Source organism: Annulohypoxylon maeteangense, assembly GCF_022496945.1.
Source record: "Annulohypoxylon maeteangense strain CBS 123835 unplaced genomic scaffold GGS22scaffold_6, whole genome shotgun sequence".
Taxonomy (NCBI): domain Eukaryota; kingdom Fungi; phylum Ascomycota; class Sordariomycetes; order Xylariales; family Hypoxylaceae; genus Annulohypoxylon; species Annulohypoxylon maeteangense.
In genome coordinates this window covers 513415-533025 of record NW_025953253.1, presented here as the reverse complement: position 1 = coordinate 533025, position 19611 = coordinate 513415, and the positions used below count along the sequence as shown (strand labels likewise).

Genomic DNA, 19611 nt, shown 5'->3' with positions numbered 1-19611 from the left:
CGAGAGCAACATTTGGAGGATCTCAGCTTGGACATGGTTTCATTGATAGAAGTACATACCACCTCGAAGTTCCAACTACAGATAATCATTTGCTTAGTGTTGAACAGGAGCACGACTAGTACTGAGAAAAGGGGAAGCGGATAGGATAATATAATAATCAAGTTAGGTACCTAGGTAAATAAAGGAATAGATATGGCTGGATATAAGAACCCTTAGAAGGGATTCTAGCCTATACCTTACATACGAAAGTATTGAGATACCTACCTAGGTACCCAGTAAATATTGACACTAGATGTTTACCCCGGGCTAGGCCTTTAAGAAACTCTAGAATCTATACTAATATGCTTGGAATGATGACACAGGCCTTGAGACGCGATGCCAAACTACCTACCTAGTAACATAACCCGGAAATATAATAGAAATTCTACTTAGCACATTTACCTAGACATAGCCAAGGCATTTGTTCCCCAACATGATTGTCGAAGATAGGTACCTAGTCTTCTCCATCGTAGCGAAAGAGGCTATGTTATCACGTTATGTTCTGTAGTTTAGAAACCTTTACTATCGACAGTAATATTGGCGCCGTTAATTATATATAATCAAGTCAAGTTGAAAGATCTAGATTGTATTCTATAATGGGGCATCATCTCATTCAAAGGAACATAAAAGGCATAAACAACCTCTCGTTCGTCTAGGGACTGACAACAAACGCACCACCCAACAAAATAGCAGGCTCGTCGATATTATGGTGTTCGTAGCTAAATAGGGTGATCTTGTTAGCACTGTAGTCTTTTAAATGGCCGCCAGTAGCAGTAGAAGTAGCCCGGTCGTGTGAACTTGGCCTAGGAAAGTAAAAGTATACCCACCTCAATGTCCCAACACCACCAGCTTCTAACAAGAAAGCTGGGCCGTCTTGAAGCGTCTTTTGGACCCATCTCATAGCAAAAGCACGGAGGATATGCCCGTGCGCCACGAGCAGGACATCGCTTGGTGGCAAGTTTTCTGACTTGGACTTCCCGATTACAGGGCCGTGCCACTTCTCCCGAATCTCATCGATCAGATGATCTACGCGCTGTGTGACATCATCGGGACTCCTATTAAGGGTGTTAGCTTTCTCAATTCGTGTCGTTGGTTGGTGTGGCTAATTCGAAGGTTTGTTGGACCTGCCGGTGGCTACAAGAAGGAAGTCGACAACCTACTCTCCGCCGACACACCCATCTCTCCAAATGTCCCATTTCGGACCGAGGCCCTGCTTGGCACGAATCTCGCGGATCTCGGGGGTTGTTATACCCTCGTAGTCCCCATAATCCCACTCGCGGATATCTTGGGTGACCTCAACCCGTGCTCCGCAGCTATGACTAGCGTCGGGAAGCTTCTCACCGTGAACCTTCCACGGCAAGGGATCTGAGATGCCAAAGTTTAATAACTCGAATGTGTGCTGGGCTCGCTTTCTTGGTGATACGTATCTAAGATGGACTCAGTAAGTAAATATATTATTGACGGCTAGTAGAGGGTATGTCAAGTTTGTGTTCCTTTTCCTTCAGCTGCGTTGAGATTGTGCCTGGTGCTACCTAGGTACCTACACTAGAACATAGGAAATATGGGAATAGGAGTATCTGTTAAATGGGTAGATTGGGTGGTTGGACAGAGTCTAAATGACCTTCTATCTCTGCATGACGTACATCCTGGGGTGGACAGTGAGAGAGTTAAAGCAACGTAAATTCCATACGGCGTTGTTTGAAGGGATAGTTCCGTCTAAACCTCCTGCTAGTTGACGAGCAACTCCAGAAGATGATAAAGGCCCAGGGAGGACTAAATAGATACATAATTGGAGACAATATGAACTCACATATGTGCAAGTTTCTTCGGCACAATTAGCCGGTCATCTCCTATCAATGCTCGACCCGTCGCTTTCACACGTTTTTCGCCATTAGCTGTAAGAGGAATATCAGACACACCTGTGTGCCTTCCGTTTAGCGACCACTCCGTCTCACCGTGACGGACGAGAAAGACACGAGGAGTTGCCATTATGCTCAAAAGATAGTAGAACCTTAACTCTAGAAATCTATGACAAGTTCTAGTTAAGATGAAGTACGGCGATAGCGAACTGCAGCTATTATAACCAAGACCTAGAGAGCCGCCGATGTAGATTTCCGCTATATCCCGGATTTAAACTTTTGTCGCATGAGATGTGCCCGTGCTATAATAAGCCACAAATCTAGATCCAGAGACCTTGAATTCCCCGGCAAGATGGGTAGGTAACACCGGATTAACATAGGCTTGTATTACACAAGTACATAACACTCAGCGTGTAAGTGAGTACGGTACTAGGTAAGTAACCTTGTTAGAAATAGGGTGTGGGTTTACCCCTCAAAGAGAAGTACGCCGTAGAAGGATGACGCTAAATATATTGAAAGATGAGCTAAGAGATAAAGGCTGCTGTAGGTGCTATGCGAACCACTTACAGACTATCATCTAAACAGTACCTAACTCTATCCTTTATATAATTTATTTTTGAAGGGAGAGAAGGAGAAAAAGAGAAAATTGGGGGAAATAATAACCCAATGCAAACAATACTTACGTCAGAAGCAATCGATGATGTCGTTCCCCGATACCGTTAGTGGATTACTAAGGGCACTGCTCTTATCCCTACGCGCTATTGGTTCCACTAATAATAGAATCCACGAGCCCGGCAGCGGATCTAGCGGCGTCAATTTTTACGCCGCGGAATTGGAGCTCCAACCTTGGCCCGTCGCTTCCTCAACCACGCGAAAAAGTGCCAAAAGTGCGACAGTCGCTACCCGTTGCGCCGAATATCGTAATCGCCGCGGATTCCGATTGCCGGACCTGCCCCGACTAACTGTCATTCGTAGTAGGAGCAAGAGTAGGAGCGGCGGACGCAGAACTCGTTCAATCAACCGCATAATATCCTTCGACAGCAACGTTAGCACAACCAACGACGGCTTAGAGCGCAGTACGAATAGTTCCCGCTGGAATGCCGCGAGGCATAGGAGAGCCGTGAGGAAGAAGCATCAGGCAAGTCAGGTCTGCTGGAGAGGGTACTGGGGATAAGGCAAACGAACGAAACCTCGATGGCGAGAAAGCCAAAATACCCCGCCATGGCATCCAACAAGCCACCACCACCCCCACCCCCACCTCCACCAGCGCAAACACCGCCCCCCGCGAACCAGATCCCCCGCCCCCCGCGCATGGCCTTCAAGACCTGGTTGCTGACTGGAGCCTTCGCAGCCGTCGCGGTCGTCGGCGCGATCTACGGAGCGGGGCTGAAGACGCAGCAGGAATACAAGAAGGAGAAGCAGAAGATCGTCGAGGCCAGCGCCGAGGACCGCATACGGGATTTAGAAGGGCGGCGCGCGACGCTCGTGGCGTATCGAAGGCCGATCGAGAGGAAGCTCGACGACCTGCGGGCTCGCATGAGGGATCAGGACCTCAAGGATGCTGCTGCTGCTACTACTGCCGCCGCTGCCGATAAAGATAATAAAGTAAAATGAAATAATGAGAAATGTTGATGCTTTATATCCGAAGGATAGTCTACAAGAGGAGGGGAAGGTACGATTATAATGAATGGTTCAACGATGTGTGTGTATATACCCCTTTTATCCACGGTAAGAAGTCAGTATCTGCCTGCAAGATACTCAGGTGGTGAACATGCTTCTAGGTGGGCAAGGAAAGTAAATGCATCACGGCAGAGTATTACGTATGGTGGTAGCAGGGTTAAGACCAATCGAAGCGGGCTATGAAAAAAAAACCAATACAGAGGAAGGACAGGGAATCATGGCAATCATTCTGCTTGCTTCAAAAATCCACGTCCGTCTACTGTAGCATGAGACGCAAGGGGGATTGAAAATACTAAAGTCTGGCCATGTTGGCACAGCATTTATTTTCCGAACCATTCCCTACCTATCAAGTGAAAGTGAGTCTAATGCTAGCCCCAAGTTCCCTGCTTGCCATGCACTCAAACGCCCGTATGCACCATCATTTCTCGTCTTCGCCTTTTTCACTCCATCGTTCCTTCGGCAGAAGGTAAGGGTATAGCGCGGTATAGTAAGATAAGAGCTGAGTGCGACTCGCCACCTCCAGCGAGCGTCTCGATTTTGTCTGCTGTTACCTCCGACACCTTGTCATCGTTGAACCACCACCACTTGCCATCTTCCTCCTTTCGTTTGCCAGTCTTTACGTCGGCCGGTGCCGTCTTCTTGACGTAAGCCGTGTAGTGGCCGCTGTCTGCGCTTGCGCCCTGGTGTGTGACAACTCCCCGAAGTTCGTACAAGCCGGACTGGTTTGCGCCGTCATCATTGGCTAGGGATGGGTCGATGAGGGCGTTCAACTCCTTCTTCGCTGCAAGAAGCGCCGCGTCACGTTCTGCGTCAATCTCGGCATCTGTCTTGTAGCTCTCAGTCATCTCCACATCGCCATCTGCAGAAGCACCGGCTGCCTTGGTATCATTCTTCTTCGCTCCCTTTCCACCAGGAACATCAGCAGGATCGTCGCCGGCATCATTCCGCTTGCGGCGCTTACGCGCACGCTCGATATCTTCCTCATCCTTTCGCACTTCTCGAACCTTGTCCCTGACTGGAATAAGCATTCCCTTCAGCTTGTCGTCGCAGAATTCAACAAGATCCAACTCGTGGGGAAAGGTGACCTTTCGCATGATCTTGGCTTTCTTCTGTGTCTCTCGTTTCCAGAAGAAGCGAACGAACTGCACGGTGAGATACTTGGGTAATCGAGATATTTTAGAAGTCTTGGTGTAGACGGCCTCTCGGCCGAGGACCTCCGATCTTTTTTCCAGCTTCTCGCTTAGGCCATTTGCAATTCCATCCCGCAGATGATTCGTACTACCATCTATGTGGCAGCTAAGCTTAAGGAATGTCTCTTTTGAGACCGCAGACGTCTCTCCACTTTCCTTAGCTGCAGGTTCGTCACATTCGAGCTCGGATGTAAGCTCTCCCGACATGTATTTATCGATGAAGGAAGACTCTGGAGATTCGGGTGTATCTTTCACGCGTAGCTTCTGGCGTAGCTGGGTTACAATCTGAGACCATGCTTCCTCGGCGTCTTGTTGGGCAAACCCGGCACCAGTTCGAGAACGCTCATTAAACTGGGGGAAAGCGGCACGCAGCGAGGTTAGGAATGCAACAGGAGAATATGCCTCTTGGGTTTCAGACATGTACTTGTACAGATCTCTAAGCTGCTTCGTCAAGTCTAGAGGCGGCAAAAGCCCTGCAGTGCTCATAGCATTGGCAGGAGTTTCGTACTTACCCAGTGCGCCCTGCAGCTCGGGGATGGCACGAAGAGTCTGGAGGGTAGAGTTAAGATAGCATGTGTTGCCCAGGTTAGTTAGACCAGCAGGTATAGCTCCCTCTTGCTGCGCGGCCTCGGCCTCTGTCATGTCTTCGACGAACTTGACGGACTCTTTAGGGCGCGTAAGAACATCCTTATTTCCAGGTGTACCAAGCATCATTATTGATTGGCCGGGCTGGAAGTTGAACTTGCTCATGGGAGTATCATCCTTCACTTGACCACCCTTGATTAAGATCTTCTGACGTTCGGGCTCTACGCCGGTAAGACTGTAAAGCTGGTACTTGAATATCTCACCGGTCGACTCGGTATCAACCTCAACATCGTACTTGGTACCCTGATGCTTGACGACGACTGTAGGGGGCAAGGTAGGTTAGCGGGGTATCGCCGAGATAATGGCGTAGCTCGAAGTGCTCACCTGGTATGGTCGCCATCTTGTAAAGCTTAAAATATTCCTTTCGATACCTTGGATGTTGTAGGAAAGACTTGGGATTTTGGGACTAAGGTAATAAAGTACAACTTGGGTTGATGCAAGAGGAAAGGTGGGGAGAAGATTTACAACTGCAAGCTGTAGTTATACCTAGTAGAATTCAATGTGAATACAACAAGAGCAAGGCAAACTAGTGGGTGCGTCACCAGCTTTAGAGTTTCACTCAAAGTGGGGCGGAAAGAACCACCAAACAAAACCGCACTCAAAAATCATGAAGTGACATCACGTGGTCTTTTCCCCAGCTTACCTAATAACTTACCTAATAATTTTGGCTGTGGCCTAAGGTCCTTAGTAAGCCAAGCCTCCAAGCTAGTTGAAGATCTATTACGCAATAAGGTTAAGAGAGCTGTCCCACATTGTAGCCCCACATTGTAACCTCACATTGTACATACCGTCCATAATACCTGTTACATACAAACGTAATTGCAAGGACCAGCGTCTTGCTGGCGATTGCTTCACCCCACATCACTCCTGAAAGACAAGACACAAGTTTAGGACTTCCAACTGCCTAAGGGCTTCACATCATGGCATGTCCTACCTGTTCCCCATTTTGAAAAGAAATCAGAAAGTAGGAGACATTTGCTAACCTGAATCTCCAGTCCCAATCTCTCCGCCCGTATCTCCAATGTGTGCGGAGCACCCTCACGGCCGCCCTCTGTCTTTCCAACTTCGCCTCCCAGACTTCCGAACGCCACAATGTCCCCGAAATCGAAGCCCAAACATCCCCCGAGGTTCTACTCAATCCATTAATCATCGCACGTAACGAGAACGAGAAGGTCCTCATCGAGCCAAGCGTCAACAGTGTGAGAATAAGCATCAAGATCAAGCAGGCAGACGAGATCGAGAATATCCTAGTTCACAAGTTTACCCGTTTCCTCACCCAACGAGCCGAGGCCTTCTTCATCCTTAGGAGAAAGCCAATTAAGGTACCTCACCACCATTCACACGGATCTCATGAAGTTTACCGATATTGACTTGATCCCAATAGGGCTATGATATTTCATTCTTAATAACAAATTTCCATACCGAGGAGATGTTGAAGCACAAACTGGTAGACTTCATTATCCAGTTTATGGAGGAAGTCGACAAGGAAATTTCGGAGATGAAGTTGTTTGTACGTTGTCTTGGATCCAAACCCTTGGTGGATAGCCCCTACTAACTGATATTAGTTGAATGCCCGAGCAAGATTTGTAGCCGAATCCTTCCTAACACCTGTTAGTTCTTTCATCGGCACCCCCTTCTACTCTCTGCTAACATTCTGGCCAGTTTGATTAAGCAAAACATCTGGATGGGGGACTCCAGTTTATGCCCACTGATATCGAGGTCATGACAAGGCGCCGATGGATTATTCGACTGGCGTTCATAAAGATGCAAGAGTTGATACACCCAAATTATTAGCTGGTGACGCCACACAGAAAAAGAGCGACACTTTAGCAGTACAGATTTTCTAAACGCATAAAATAGCATCAATCGATGGAGATTATCTTTCCATGAATTCTCAAACCCACTTACCCCTTTTCTAGCCAATTCCCCAACACGTGATGTGATAGATCTTTCTTTTTTCGCCTGCAAGGGGAGGATTCAAATAGTAAATAGTGTCCTCCTCTTTTTCATTTACCATGATATCATGAAAAACTCTCAGGCAAGGCATAATTAACCCAAAACAACCCGCAGGTATATAAGAATATCACCATTCGGTTAAAAATGAGGGATCATGGTGCCAGTTTAGAAGAAAAAAGACACAACTACCCAGGTTTAATTCTGAAGTTCACCCATTTCCCATTATGTCTCCAATGCGCTCATATGATGTCGCATCTACGGCACTACATAAAGAAACCTCCCACGTTAGACGGGCAATAGAATATCAGTAGCAAAGCGGGTACGGAATCATGCTGGAGAGACAGTAATCTGTTTAGTGAGAGAACCGAACTTCAATATCAGGGCCCAATCGTAATATATCATCATTCAACAGAGCATACGCATATGCATGGAACCAATCCCTAGAAATCCGCTATTATTCTGGTCCATGAAATCGGGAAAACAAGCCGCTATTAGTGCATATGTACCTAGGTACCTAGGTAGGTACCTGGTATCCGAATCAATACTGGGGGAAAATGTCTTGATTTCAAGGTTGCGCTTTAAAATTGGAAGCCGCCATCAACGTTTCCAAAAATTTGACCGAGCAGCTCTTTCCGCAAGGAAACTACTGGGGACTATCATACGAAGCTACCTAGTCGGGGAGGTGCGCCTCGCTAGGACAGTATTAAACGAGTCTGGAAAGGGCGATTGGCGTCTGAAGTGAGTAGTTACCTCAAAGGTCTAAGCGCCAACACAGTAATTATATGATCTCTACCCTAACCATATTTCTCACCTTGTGACATAGATGGTGAGATCCTCCTTTAAGCTCTTGTTAGTCAATGTGATAATACTGAACATAGATGTCAGAGATTAATATGACTACCTTACATATATTTTCATTTCTTTTTGAAACCGCCGTGGGCGCAAGATATGGAGGTTTGATCGAGTTTTTTTAACCAAAAAAATAGCACACGACGATGACCCCATTCAACATCTAACAATATACTTCGTAAACACCCGAATAACTAGGGATAGGACTTGAAGTCATTCTTTGTTTAAATTGTTAAAGTCTCGATATCACTGCTTCACGTTTATCATTTATCATGGATCACCGGTTCTGTTGATATACTTGGACACATGGTTTATATAGGTAAGAAAAAGAATTCTACCAGAGACATACTCATCTATAAACACTACTGTATATATACTAACCTAGGTACCTTATGTAGCTTAACCTAGTTTACCTGTCTATAGGTAGTGTCAATGTATTAACGTACTTAAATATTTTATTTGATATAATATCCCATTGGTAACCAAAGAAATGAGATCCTGGTTGGCTGGATGTGTTGAATAGGCTTTATGGATGAGATGAAGTATCGAGGCATTATAGGCCTGTATCAGTTAAGGAGTCAAGAAAACGTCCGAGACAAGCCAATAGCAAATTGGATTATGACAACTAAAATTTTCAACCACCAATCAAGTCTAGGTTTTACAGGTTTCGGATGATTCAAACACATAGATACCTCCTTACCTAGGTAAGTACCTATGTAGAAGTGTCAGTCCCTGATCCGTATTGTAAATTGTATGATACCTGGTAGTCTCCTTCCAGATAAAGTATCAGGCCAATGAATGGGTACTTTGAATCAATTCTACCAGCCTAACAACTGTGTTCCTGCTATTTCCCAATGCTGTTCACACGGCACGGACCATACGAATCCTCATCTGGGCAGCTAGAAGAAGCTTAGACCTAGTATGAGTTGCCACTGTTGGTTGGATAATAGCACTATGGCAACGACACCATCCATAGTAACCACCTAGAGAATTCAACTAGATGATCACCATCACTCTCACCTCTCAACTACTAGTTATCTCAACATACCCTTGAATTTTCTTAAAATTCTTTTAACCCCCATCCCCATCCCCATCCCTACTCCCCAATCGAACGGTACCAACTTTCAGTTTGCATGATATCTATCTCGCCATCGATCAAGTTTCCTACAAAGACGATAATCTTTTCAAAAATTCCCACCCCTCCAAGGGTTAGCTACAGGTATGTAAAGGTATTGACATATTTTACATGTACTCTGAGATACTGCTCCTTCTGTGTATCTGCGGAAAATCTCTAAATTTCGTCACCTGCCTCCTTAATCTTGCCACCGCCTTGTCCATTCTGCCGTTCCTGTTCTGCCATTACACACCACTTCAGATTCCATGGCAAAAGTATTTAACGATCATCTTTCTACTGCTATTGTACATCCATTTTCTTCTTTCCTTTCCTTAACCTACCTATCCACCCCATCTGACAACCACTAACTTACTTTAGGCACCTTACTTGCCCTTTCTTGTAGATAGTGCAAACAGCCATCAGCCAAGGTATGTGCCTACCTTTCTCTTCTTTCCATCAACACATACATGATACATTACATTTACCCATCATTACTCAAACATTAACACCAATCCATAATCTCTACATCTACTCCCATCTTCATCCTTTCTCCACACCTCTTTCACTTCTTCATTTATCATCTTCATCAACATGACCAACACCCACGCATGTTAACATTGGTTCTCTTCATCTCCCATTCTACCTACCTAACCATTTGATCCCGTACATTCCAACGTGTTAACTCTTCCACAGATTAACGCCATACCAATACCTTAATAAGGTTCATATTTCCATGCGCCCACGATATTTCGAATGAACATTACCCGTCACTAACCTGTCGCCTTCTTGTAGTAACCTGTGGTTATACATACATTCTTGCATTGGAGCATCTAGTCTTCAATGGATCTTCAATCATCGGGTCAGCCCTCTCGTTGGGCAAACTCTCGACTGAATCGACGTATTCCGCTAAGTTCGGAAGATAGCGATGACAGTGATTGTGGTAACAGTAGTGGCGGCGGAGGCGTCCCTATTGAACCGCGTTCTTCATCTAGAGCTTCGAGAAAGTCTGAGTCTAGCAGTGCTCAGAACAAGGTTGACGAAACGAAGTCGTCTACCACAAGTACCCATTCGCCCAAATCCAACTCCAGCGAGGAGACGATGAAGGCTACCATTCTCGAATCGGGCTCTAACCGTGATTCTCATGATACCTTGGTTCTGGATGCCGACAAGGCAATCGCCGACACAGCTACTCCTACTGGAATCAACAAGACGGTAATCGACCCTTCCCTTTTCTATTATAAGCCTACAATACTACATGTACCATTTAATGGATACTGTGTGACGGCGTGAATATTGCTTGGACTTGAGTGCTAACAGATTTCTTCTCAATACAGTCTAACACGATCCAAAGCATTGACAACGCTTCTCAATCTTCTGCTAGTGGCCATAACCTTAACGCATACAGTGCTCCTACATTGCACCTTCACGTGGCACATCGATCTATGGATTCTACTATTGGCCAAAGCACCGGCCACATGCACCCTTATTCTTCGGACGGCGCTCTTGAAGGTGTCCCTAGTCTGGCTCAGTCGGGTTATCACGGCGCTCACCGATCTCTGGATTTTGCTATGACGGGACAGCATAATCTATCGCACCAACAAGCTTTGGCTACTGCTACAGAAAGCCTATCGCAGCAAGGACCATCTACTGACCAACGCAAGGGAATTACTCGAACACCGTACAGTAGCCCGGCGATATCCGGAGGTCACAGTCAACATGAGTCGATCGGTGAGAGATCCGTTGATTCTCCTGAGGTGGCAGCTATGCTGTTCTCCAAACTCACCGCTTCAGCTCGTGGAGTCGCCATTAACTCATCTACGTCTACCCCCGGATTCGGTAGAGATACTGGAATCTCCCCTGGATTAGAGGTTCCAAGCCCCATCAAATTTATTGGAAGTTCTGTTGAGACTAACCATGGAAAGGGATTTACCACGCACGGGTCCAGAAGGCCAAGCCCTTTGAGTTCAGTGATGAATTCCAGCGACGACGAGGACGATAACGGAGAATCCTCTCAAAGACAGCTCGCCGGTTCACGGACTACACCTGATGAAGACAGTCGAGAGGGTAACGCTACCCCAAGACCTACCATTCGTGGAAGAAACAATACTGTTCCATCTTTTGATGGACGGCAGCCGCATTTGCGCTCACTTTCTCTGGCCGTTGAGGACCGCACCAGTAACGTGACAGACAACATCAGACGGAGCTCTGAGACAGCAACCGTAGAACACTATGCTCGTGGCTTGCCAGGCAGTGTTTCTGCCGACGCCTTAATGCAAAGGATTGGTACGCCCGCGCCACCGCCTCGACAAAGCACACCGAGCTGCTCTCCCAGCCGCCACGCATCTCCGGGAGGAGTCATTGTCAGACAAGAACAGACCATACCCCTTGTTGATCCACTGGATTTCAATCCTGTACCAGAAGCTATCTGGCAAGTCCGTTCACCCATGTTGAACCAGTTGACAGGCACTGAAGGCCGACCATCGTTGCGAGATATAATCCATCCCTGGTTTGTGCCGTTTTCCGAGAAGTGCAGTTTTATGGAACAGAGCAACGCTGGAGTAATCCGCATCAATAACGTAAGTGGCTCACGGTATTGATATAATGGGAATTCCAAAAAGATGTCGGCTAACAATTAATATCTAGATCCCGTACGAAGTCTCGCGCGCTGAGATATTTGCGTTTCTTGGACGCTCGGCCAACACCCTAATCGATCGAAACGAGCCTATCCACATACTCATGGACCGAACCACAAGCAAAACGAACGAGTGTTATGTAGAGTTTGCTTCATTCGACGAAGCTGTAACAGCAGTCACCCGGTATCAGAATGCCATTGACAATAACATCCATGTGCCTAAAATTGGAAGTCGTGACGTCGAGGTTACCATTTCAAGCCAGGCGATGCTTATGAAGAAGCTATTCCCGATAGCGAAAGGTGTTCTATGGGAGGAGATGCCGTTTCGGATCATCCGTAATGCTCCCCACAGCTGGGATAATTTCACAGGATTCATCACTGAGGAAGAGATGACTTTGCTGTGTAAGCATGTAGAGGGTTACAACAATGTAAGTGTACTCTTTACGCCTTTTCACTCAGGAGTTCCTATTACTAACAGTATCGTCGAACAGCCGGTTTTTTCGAAGCAATGCCCGGAGCGTGCGTATGAATGCATGATCAGCACAGTCAAGAAATATCCCTGGCATATGCCTGAACATATCACGATAAAGGAGCGTGACTGCATGTATGATGCAGGCCTGAGAATGGTTGGACAGCTACAGCGACGAATCAGCAAGGGTGAGAAACCGGAGCGACTGACACCCCAGCTTTTGAGCCGTCTTGCCGAAGCCATTCTTTCTTGTCCTGGATTCAGTATTTCGCAGAAGGACAATGTTGCCTATAGAGCAAATATGCCAGAGCATAAAATGAGAGACCTTGGCCAACCACGTTTTGCGGAGCTGTGGCGTCATTTGCAGGTTCTCAACACCAAGGAAGGCGTTCCTCTCGATATAATTGAAGTATGTAATATCTTCTTTCCTTCCCTTTCCCTATAGTTGGCATACTAACAGCAATTCAACAGTATTATATCGCTGTGGTCCGTGAGGAAACGACTAGGATTGCAGATTTTCAGGGAATTAGCCAGCAGCAGCGACTTCTCGCTGAGCAGAGATCCACCTCCAACTACTGGGGGTTCTTCTAGAAGGAGATTAAACCCCCAGTCGGTCGGGCGATGGAAACACTGACACTTACGGAGAGGGCCGCCCTTGAATGGGACGCGCTTGACAAGGTGCTGCGCCGTGCCGTAGTAGGAGGCGAAATGACGTTCTACGTTTAGGTAGAAGTTGACTAGGTTGCCCTGGAGTTGCATTAGAGAGTCTGATGTTAGGCCACGGAAATCATAGAGGCCTCATGTTGCTATTGCTATTGCTATTGCTTTCGCATTCGCCTTTGCCGTATACTGGCATCATGGATGCTTTCAGGCACACTAGCCTGTAAGAGTATTTGCTAAAGAGAATACCTACTGTTCTCTTTTTCGGTCGTCTATCACGCATTGTCACACTGCGTGTTCCGACAGTCACTCGTTTATTTCCTTCAGAAGATATTTAACTTGCAAAGAATGCAAGTTTCGGACTATGATCAAGGGGTTTTTAACGCACTCGATGTGCTCATGATACCATATGGAGAATGAGAATGAGGGATCGACAGTAGCATCTACACAAGTAGCAAACTTAAATCGATTACGTTTTCCCCTTCAATTATTGTGATAAATGCATTAAGATGTGATCATAGGTTCAAAGTGGGAATGTGTATAATTGACATTTTAATCTGTAGAAGAGATGACGTTGAATTTTACTAATCGCACTTAGGACCCCACATTCATTCATTATATAAGCCCAAAGCTCAAAAATCAGCTTAGGTAATAATCTTACATAATCACGAATTCGGCTTACCTAATCTATATTTTAGCTTGGATTTTAAAACTTCTGAAAAGTTACTTACATAATGATGATTACCTAATAATCAGGATGGGGTTATGCAGGTGGGAACAGTACTTCGTACCTCATGCATCCATGGATATGCACATATTTGGGGAAGCTGTTTTCCACTCCACCTCCACCTCACCTCCACCAACCCGCTGGCCGCATCCCACTTCCATTGGAACTTTTTACCACTGCCAACGACACCTAAAGAAAACAACCTTACACCATTTCCCCTCTCCGACCAAACAGAGGAGCCGCATATACTCACAACCCAAAAATCGATCCCATCTCCGCCTCCTTCTCCTCCTTCTGTCCCAATATTTCCTCTGTTGGATAATCTTCGACCGAAACTCTGTCTGGTCACTGAGCCGACGAGGCGGAAGCCTCTGACCCAATAAACCGACAAACGAGTCAAAAAGCAACCGTCAACACGGCGTCTACCGAGCATCAGCAAGTCCCCGCGACCGGCGGGGGCGCAATTCCAGCAGCGCCTAAGTCGCCGAATCAGATATCAACATCCCCGACAACACCAACCTCTCCCCGCGGAATGGCTGGCTTGACCCGCCCCATCATGCAGTCCATGCCGGACACGCGCCAGCAGTCATTCGAGGAGATCTACGGGCCGCCCGAGAACTTCCTCGAGATAGAGGTACGGTCTCTCTTTGAGCATGGGTGCACATACACGGCACTGCCTGGCGACAATAGATGCGAGAAATTGATCGCGATTGACCTGCTTCCCTCCATCCGTTGCCTTGTTTTCTTCGATGGGTCATCACGCGACACAATAAGATGTGTATTATTGATATTAGTAATAAGAAGCTGACCAATGATTCCTTACACACCCAACAGGTCCGCAATCCGCGCACTCATGGCACCTCACGTAACATGTACACGGACTACGAGATTGTGTGCCGGACCAACATCCCGGCCTTCAAACTGCGCCAGTCGTCGGTACGACGGCGCTATAGTGACTTTGAGTACTTCCGCGACATCCTAGAACGTGAGAGTGCACGTGTCACTATTCCTCCGCTCCCTGGCAAGGTGTTTACCAATCGCTTCTCCGACGACGTAATCGAGGGCCGACGCGCAGGGCTCGAAAAATTCCTCAAGATCGTTGTCGGTCACCCATTGCTTCAGACTGGTAGCAAGGTCCTAGCTGCGTTTGTACAAGGCATGTTACCTTTCCCCCTCTTCTCCCCTCGTCTCGTCTCCTATCCTATCAGGGGGGTCCGACCCACAGCCATGAGCTTTTAAATTGGGAAGACAATTCTCAAAACTGATGTATAAGAGCATCAGCTAGGGATGATCGTAAATGGATACTACATTGGATAGGAGCTGGCTAGCTAACCCGCATTTATAGATCCTAATTGGGATCGCAACGCTTGGTGACTGCGTCTTTTCGACTCGTTGATGATCAGTAATAACGGGTCGCAAATATCCGGCGGTCGTCGTACGCCTAGAAAGCTTCGAAAACGGCCACCGAAGTCACTTCCGGAGACCCATTTGCAGGGGGTAGCGTCGAAACGTAGTAGCTGGGAAACTGAGACGACATTACGATAATCATGAAAGGACGAACCAAAGGGGTTTAGTCGTTACCGTTGTGGTGAATCTCGTGAGATAAGAGAGATGAAGGCTATGAATACATTTTGCTTCGTGATGCCGGCGTGGATTTAGCTGACTTGAGACTAAGAGGTACGGTTCGTGGCTGTGGCCGTGGCCTTGTAAGAAAGAAATATTCAGATTATCCTCCTAGTGGTTTATCAGGAGGTCATTTTTCAATACCTTCAATTCTATCGACATTATATATCAAACCTGTAGTTTCACTACCCCTACTAATTATATCTGAATTGGTTAGACAGGTTACAGAGAATAATGTCACGGAGACTGGAATTTATTCTTTAAATCTTCGATATCCATCTGTTTCCGCAAACAAAATAAAGTGTTGTTCGTCGGAGTTTTCAATTCTTACATCTAATGGGGGAACAGAAGCACGCATAATGATTACATAAGCGTCCATCTTCGGGGATTCAAGGTCATTCCTGTTGTACGTTGGGGCAACATGTCGAACTAACGAAATTGTACCAGCTAAAGCTCTTTGGTACCAATGTGAGTATTGTAAGAAGATATATAAATATACATAACTCGAGACAAGAAATCTATGAATCGTACGAAGTAGAAATGACGATGCAACCCCTGGTAGGTCAATGCAGGTAATGATTAGTCATCATGCAAATACTGTATAAAGATTCGCAGGGTGCAATTAACCGTTAATTCATTATTAATTGATGGTTTGTAAAATTAAACGTTTAAAAAAAAAAAAATTATCGATTACGCGTTTTTTTATTTAAACGTTTATATTTTATATTAATGTTTATTTTTTTTCGAAACGTTTAAAAATTTTAAATATTTAATAAATTTTTAAACGTTAAATATAAAATTTTCGATATATTTAAACGGAAAATTATAAAAATTAATAAATAAATATTTTATTTTAAAATTAATAAATAAATAAATTAAATTAAATAAATTAAATTAAATTATTTAATTTTTTATAAAGTTTTTTATATATATAAAAAATTATTTATAATTTTTACGATTTTTATAATTATAAAATTATTTATTTATTTATTTATTTATTTATAAAAACCGTAATTAAATTAAATTTTAAATTATTAATAAATCGAATAAATTAAAAATTTTAAAAGCGATTTTAATATATATAAAATAAGTATATTTTTCGAAACTTTTTTAAAAATTTAAAAATTTTAAAAAAAAAAAAAAATTAAAAATAAATAAATAAAATTAAAGTTTTATATAAATTTAAAATAAATAAATTAAATTAAAATAATAAAATTAAAATATTAAAAAAATTATATATATTAAATTAAAAACTTTAAATAATTCGAATTATCGTTAAATATTTATTTTAAAAAAACGTTAAACTTTTTTTTAACGTTTAAAAATATATAACGTTTAAATACGAATAATCGTTTAATTTTATAAATATTTAAATAATTAAATATTTATAAAATTAAATTATATATTAATAATTTTAAAAAATATTATACGTTAATTAAAATAAATTAATTTAACGAAATATAAAATTAATAAATTATTAAATAAATTTTTTAATTATTATTAATAAATTATATAATTAAATAATCATTCATTTTTAACTAATTAATCATTTTTCAAATTTATTAATCATCGTTTTTAAATGATTTTGATTAGTCATTTGAATTTTATTACCTAATCATTACTCTGGATGATGATTAGTCATCCTTCATACTTTGAGCCTACTTAGTATGAAACTTTTCCAGATAGAGGAATCTCGCACAAACCAGTATATTCAAAGGATCGATGAGCGGAATCGTTTTTTTATTTCATTTCGTCATATCCCCTCTTTTATTTAGCCCCTTTCCCCCTCAAAACGCCGGATATGCCATCAGCACTTAACCTATGCCCTATACACAAGCAGACCATGCTGTAATTGTCGAGCTGACCTGCTTAGGATATTTACTGATACGAACCCATCAGTCATCCAAACTGGTAACAGCTCAGTATTATCCATACCATTCCGATTCTATCTATTCCCAAGCCTTGCCTGACCTCTATAATTCAGCTTCGTTCTTTTCGTAGGTATACAGTAGTAGTGATATGGTCTCCGTACAATGCATCCGTGTGCTCGTGACGGAGAATCCAGATACTAAGACCTAGCATTTCCTCCAGAAGCTTACAATCCTTAGTTTCCCCAAATCGTGACCAAAGGTATCGCAATAGTCCGCCTACGTAGCAGTAAATTATTTCCCCCCTTTCCACCCTCATATCTCAAGTTAGTATCATTACACAGTCGTCAGATGCCCATGCGCCTTTTTATTCGGGTTCATATCCGTCGAGTTCGCAAAGAGGGGAGTCGTTGTACAGGTTAAGGTTGCAGTCATCTAGCTCTTTGCACCAAGAAGCTTCAGAATGCCTTCGTACATGCCGAACATGATTGCGGCGGAAGGGATTGTGCGCATAAGGTGGGGCGTCAAGCCACCATACAACCCGAGGAAGCCCTCCTCCTTCCATACGAGTTTAAAGCAGTGAACGAGCCCCGTATACTTGGGCCGGCCGTCCGCCATCGGGGCTTGTCTTAGACGTGTGCGAGCGACCTTAATAGTCATGTTAGCTTACTGTTCTTCTGAAGCAATATATGACGCCTGAATTATACTTCGGGGATGTTTTAAAACACTCACCTCATGCGGATATGTCAGTATAGAAGCAATACCCTTGGCCGCACCGGCACCCATGAAGTTGCCGGTCCAATCGACTGTATGGTCCCACCAAGTCTTCTCTCTGCCACTCTTCTCAACTCTCTCCATACGCCGCCTCAATTGACTCTTGAGTTCCTCATACATCATCCACTGCAACGTGCTCTCAGTAACGCCCAGGTAACTAGCGCTGAGGCCTTTGAAAAATCCACGGGGGCCCTCGTCTCGCATAACCTGCTTGATGCAATCCCAGCTATTTCGGTACCTTCGCGCACTCACATCTCCCTTGCGCTCAGCATTATTCTTATCGAGTTGCAGCCGCGTCTTTACCAGCCATATGGGGTTCGTCGCCGTGCCTGTCGCTAATCCAGCCGTTACCGCACTAGCCAGGTGCACTACCGGATTCTCCGGTGATGCGCCCGTCCATTGGGAGTATGCGCGCTTCCCAGTCCCATATGCGTAAAAGTTTATACTTCGCGCCGGAACCACGCCAACAAGGTTGGGCCCTAGACCTTTGAACAGCGCGCGCGATCCTTCTATCCGGTGTACGTCGCGCAGGATCTGTATTGTTTCTTGAAGATGGTATGAGGCGGACTTCAATGGGCCAAGCCGCGCCTGACCTGTCGCTTCCCGTGCTGCCCGGAGTTGAGCTTGGTAAAAATCGGATTGAAGTCTAGTTTTTAGGACGTCGAGTGGTGCGGTTAGGACAGCTGCTGTCATGCCTCCGACGCTATACAGAGAGGCAGAATTAGCGCAAGCCCCATTTCCACGCCTTCTCCGGTGAACCTTTTCTTACTTCGAAAGGAACACGCTTCATATATAGGAAAGAAGGATCTCGAGGAGACGTACCCTCCAGCAACAAGGTGGGGCCAAGATTTGGCAAATGGCGATGGTTTCGTCACTGTTATCTCAGGTGTTACAAGGCCAAGTTCGCGCGACTGTGGCAATGGAGATTGCTGCGGTGTCGGCATACCGCCTTCACGGCGTCCTCTAGTATTGTTCATTGTGTAAGTCGCATGAGAAGATGACTGAGCCATGGCGGCCCTTTTCTTAGATCGCAACCCCTCGTCGGATTGATCGGTAGAGAAAATGTGACAAGGATATTTCGTAGAGCTATCGGCACTCCATTCATAAATTCTGCACGGTTAGAAAAATCATCCAACCGGGGAATTCGAGCGCCCAGTTATTTGTTCAGATTAGAGTTGCAAGACAAAATGCTGGACGTTTTGTTTAAATTACGTCGTTGAAAAAAGTGAATTGGATAACTTTTTTTGACTTTTTTTAGTGGACCCTGCAACGCCACATTTTCTTTGAATTTTTTATTCTTTAATTGATTTCGTCGCGTCAAAGCTAGCGCGCTTCCCGAGACTTATTAAGTGGGTCCCATTTGGCTGTGCCTCATATTATCCACGAGCCTGGTAATCGGGAATTTTACAGGTTGGGGGACGCAGATGCTAGACGCCGCGGCAGGCACCAGGCAAGCACCAGGCAGGTCGCGCCAAAGGAGACCGGGGTGGCAGGGGGTCGAGATGCACTGTACTTACTCACTACCT

At 44.9% G+C, this 19611-nt stretch overlaps 8 protein-coding genes across 8 annotated transcripts; 5 read left to right on the top strand and 3 right to left on the bottom strand.

The window, feature by feature from the left end:
• Positions 1-562: 562 nt before the first annotated feature.
• Positions 563-2221, bottom strand: GGS22DRAFT_123245 (phosphoglycerate mutase-like protein). The gene is made up of 4 exons (XM_047958282.1): positions 1850-2221; positions 1200-1466; positions 867-1094; positions 563-758 (listed from the first exon to the last, which is right to left on the bottom strand). The coding sequence occupies exons 1-4, from the start codon at positions 2026-2028 to the stop codon at positions 692-694; spliced, it is 741 nt and encodes a 246-aa protein (XP_047819891.1). The 5' UTR covers positions 2029-2221; the 3' UTR covers positions 563-691.
• A 62-nt stretch (positions 2222-2283) lies between these two features.
• Positions 2284-3327, top strand: GGS22DRAFT_123258 (uncharacterized protein). Its single transcript, XM_047958283.1, has 2 exons — positions 2284-2407; positions 2466-3327. Exon 2 carries the CDS (start codon positions 2596-2598, stop codon positions 3070-3072), a length of 477 nt encoding a protein of 158 aa, XP_047819890.1. The 5' UTR covers positions 2284-2407; positions 2466-2595; the 3' UTR covers positions 3073-3327.
• On the top strand, positions 3120-3512 carry GGS22DRAFT_187286 (uncharacterized protein; the record flags this gene model as incomplete). The annotated part of the gene is made up of 1 exon (XM_047964567.1): positions 3120-3512. The coding sequence occupies one exon, from the start codon at positions 3120-3122 to the stop codon at positions 3510-3512; it is 393 nt and encodes a 130-aa protein (XP_047819889.1).
• Positions 3513-3889: 377 nt separating this feature from the next.
• On the bottom strand, positions 3890-5951 carry GGS22DRAFT_123242 (cysteine proteinase). Its single transcript, XM_047958281.1, has 2 exons — positions 5738-5951; positions 3890-5673 (listed from the first exon to the last, which is right to left on the bottom strand). Exons 1-2 carry the CDS (start codon positions 5751-5753, stop codon positions 4019-4021), a joined length of 1671 nt encoding a protein of 556 aa, XP_047819888.1. The 5' UTR covers positions 5754-5951; the 3' UTR covers positions 3890-4018.
• Positions 5952-6209: 258 nt separating this feature from the next.
• GGS22DRAFT_123236 (ARP23 complex 20 kDa subunit) lies at positions 6210-7350 on the top strand. Its single transcript, XM_047958280.1, has 5 exons — positions 6210-6336; positions 6409-6735; positions 6798-6923; positions 6979-7023; positions 7076-7350. The coding sequence occupies exons 1-5, from the start codon at positions 6334-6336 to the stop codon at positions 7082-7084; spliced, it is 510 nt and encodes a 169-aa protein (XP_047819887.1). The 5' UTR covers positions 6210-6333; the 3' UTR covers positions 7085-7350.
• Positions 7351-11776: 4426 nt separating this feature from the next.
• GGS22DRAFT_179066 (uncharacterized protein) lies at positions 11777-13024 on the top strand (the record flags this gene model as incomplete). Its single annotated transcript, XM_047963647.1, has 4 exons — positions 11777-11908; positions 11976-12392; positions 12456-12842; positions 12905-13024. 4 exons carry the CDS (start codon positions 11777-11779, stop codon positions 13022-13024), a joined length of 1056 nt encoding a protein of 351 aa, XP_047819886.1.
• Positions 13025-13940: 916 nt separating this feature from the next.
• On the top strand, positions 13941-15837 carry GGS22DRAFT_159705 (Phox-like protein). The gene is made up of 3 exons (XM_047960831.1): positions 13941-14454; positions 14655-14976; positions 15166-15837. The coding sequence occupies exons 1-3, from the start codon at positions 14353-14355 to the stop codon at positions 15192-15194; spliced, it is 453 nt and encodes a 150-aa protein (XP_047819885.1). The 5' UTR covers positions 13941-14352; the 3' UTR covers positions 15195-15837.
• Positions 15838-17169: 1332 nt separating this feature from the next.
• On the bottom strand, positions 17170-19350 carry GGS22DRAFT_159703 (mitochondrial carrier protein rim2-like protein). Its single transcript, XM_047960830.1, has 3 exons — positions 18908-19350; positions 18044-18788; positions 17170-17959 (listed from the first exon to the last, which is right to left on the bottom strand). The coding sequence occupies exons 1-3, from the start codon at positions 19093-19095 to the stop codon at positions 17747-17749; spliced, it is 1146 nt and encodes a 381-aa protein (XP_047819884.1). The 5' UTR covers positions 19096-19350; the 3' UTR covers positions 17170-17746.
• Between the last annotated feature and the right edge of the window lie 261 nt (positions 19351-19611).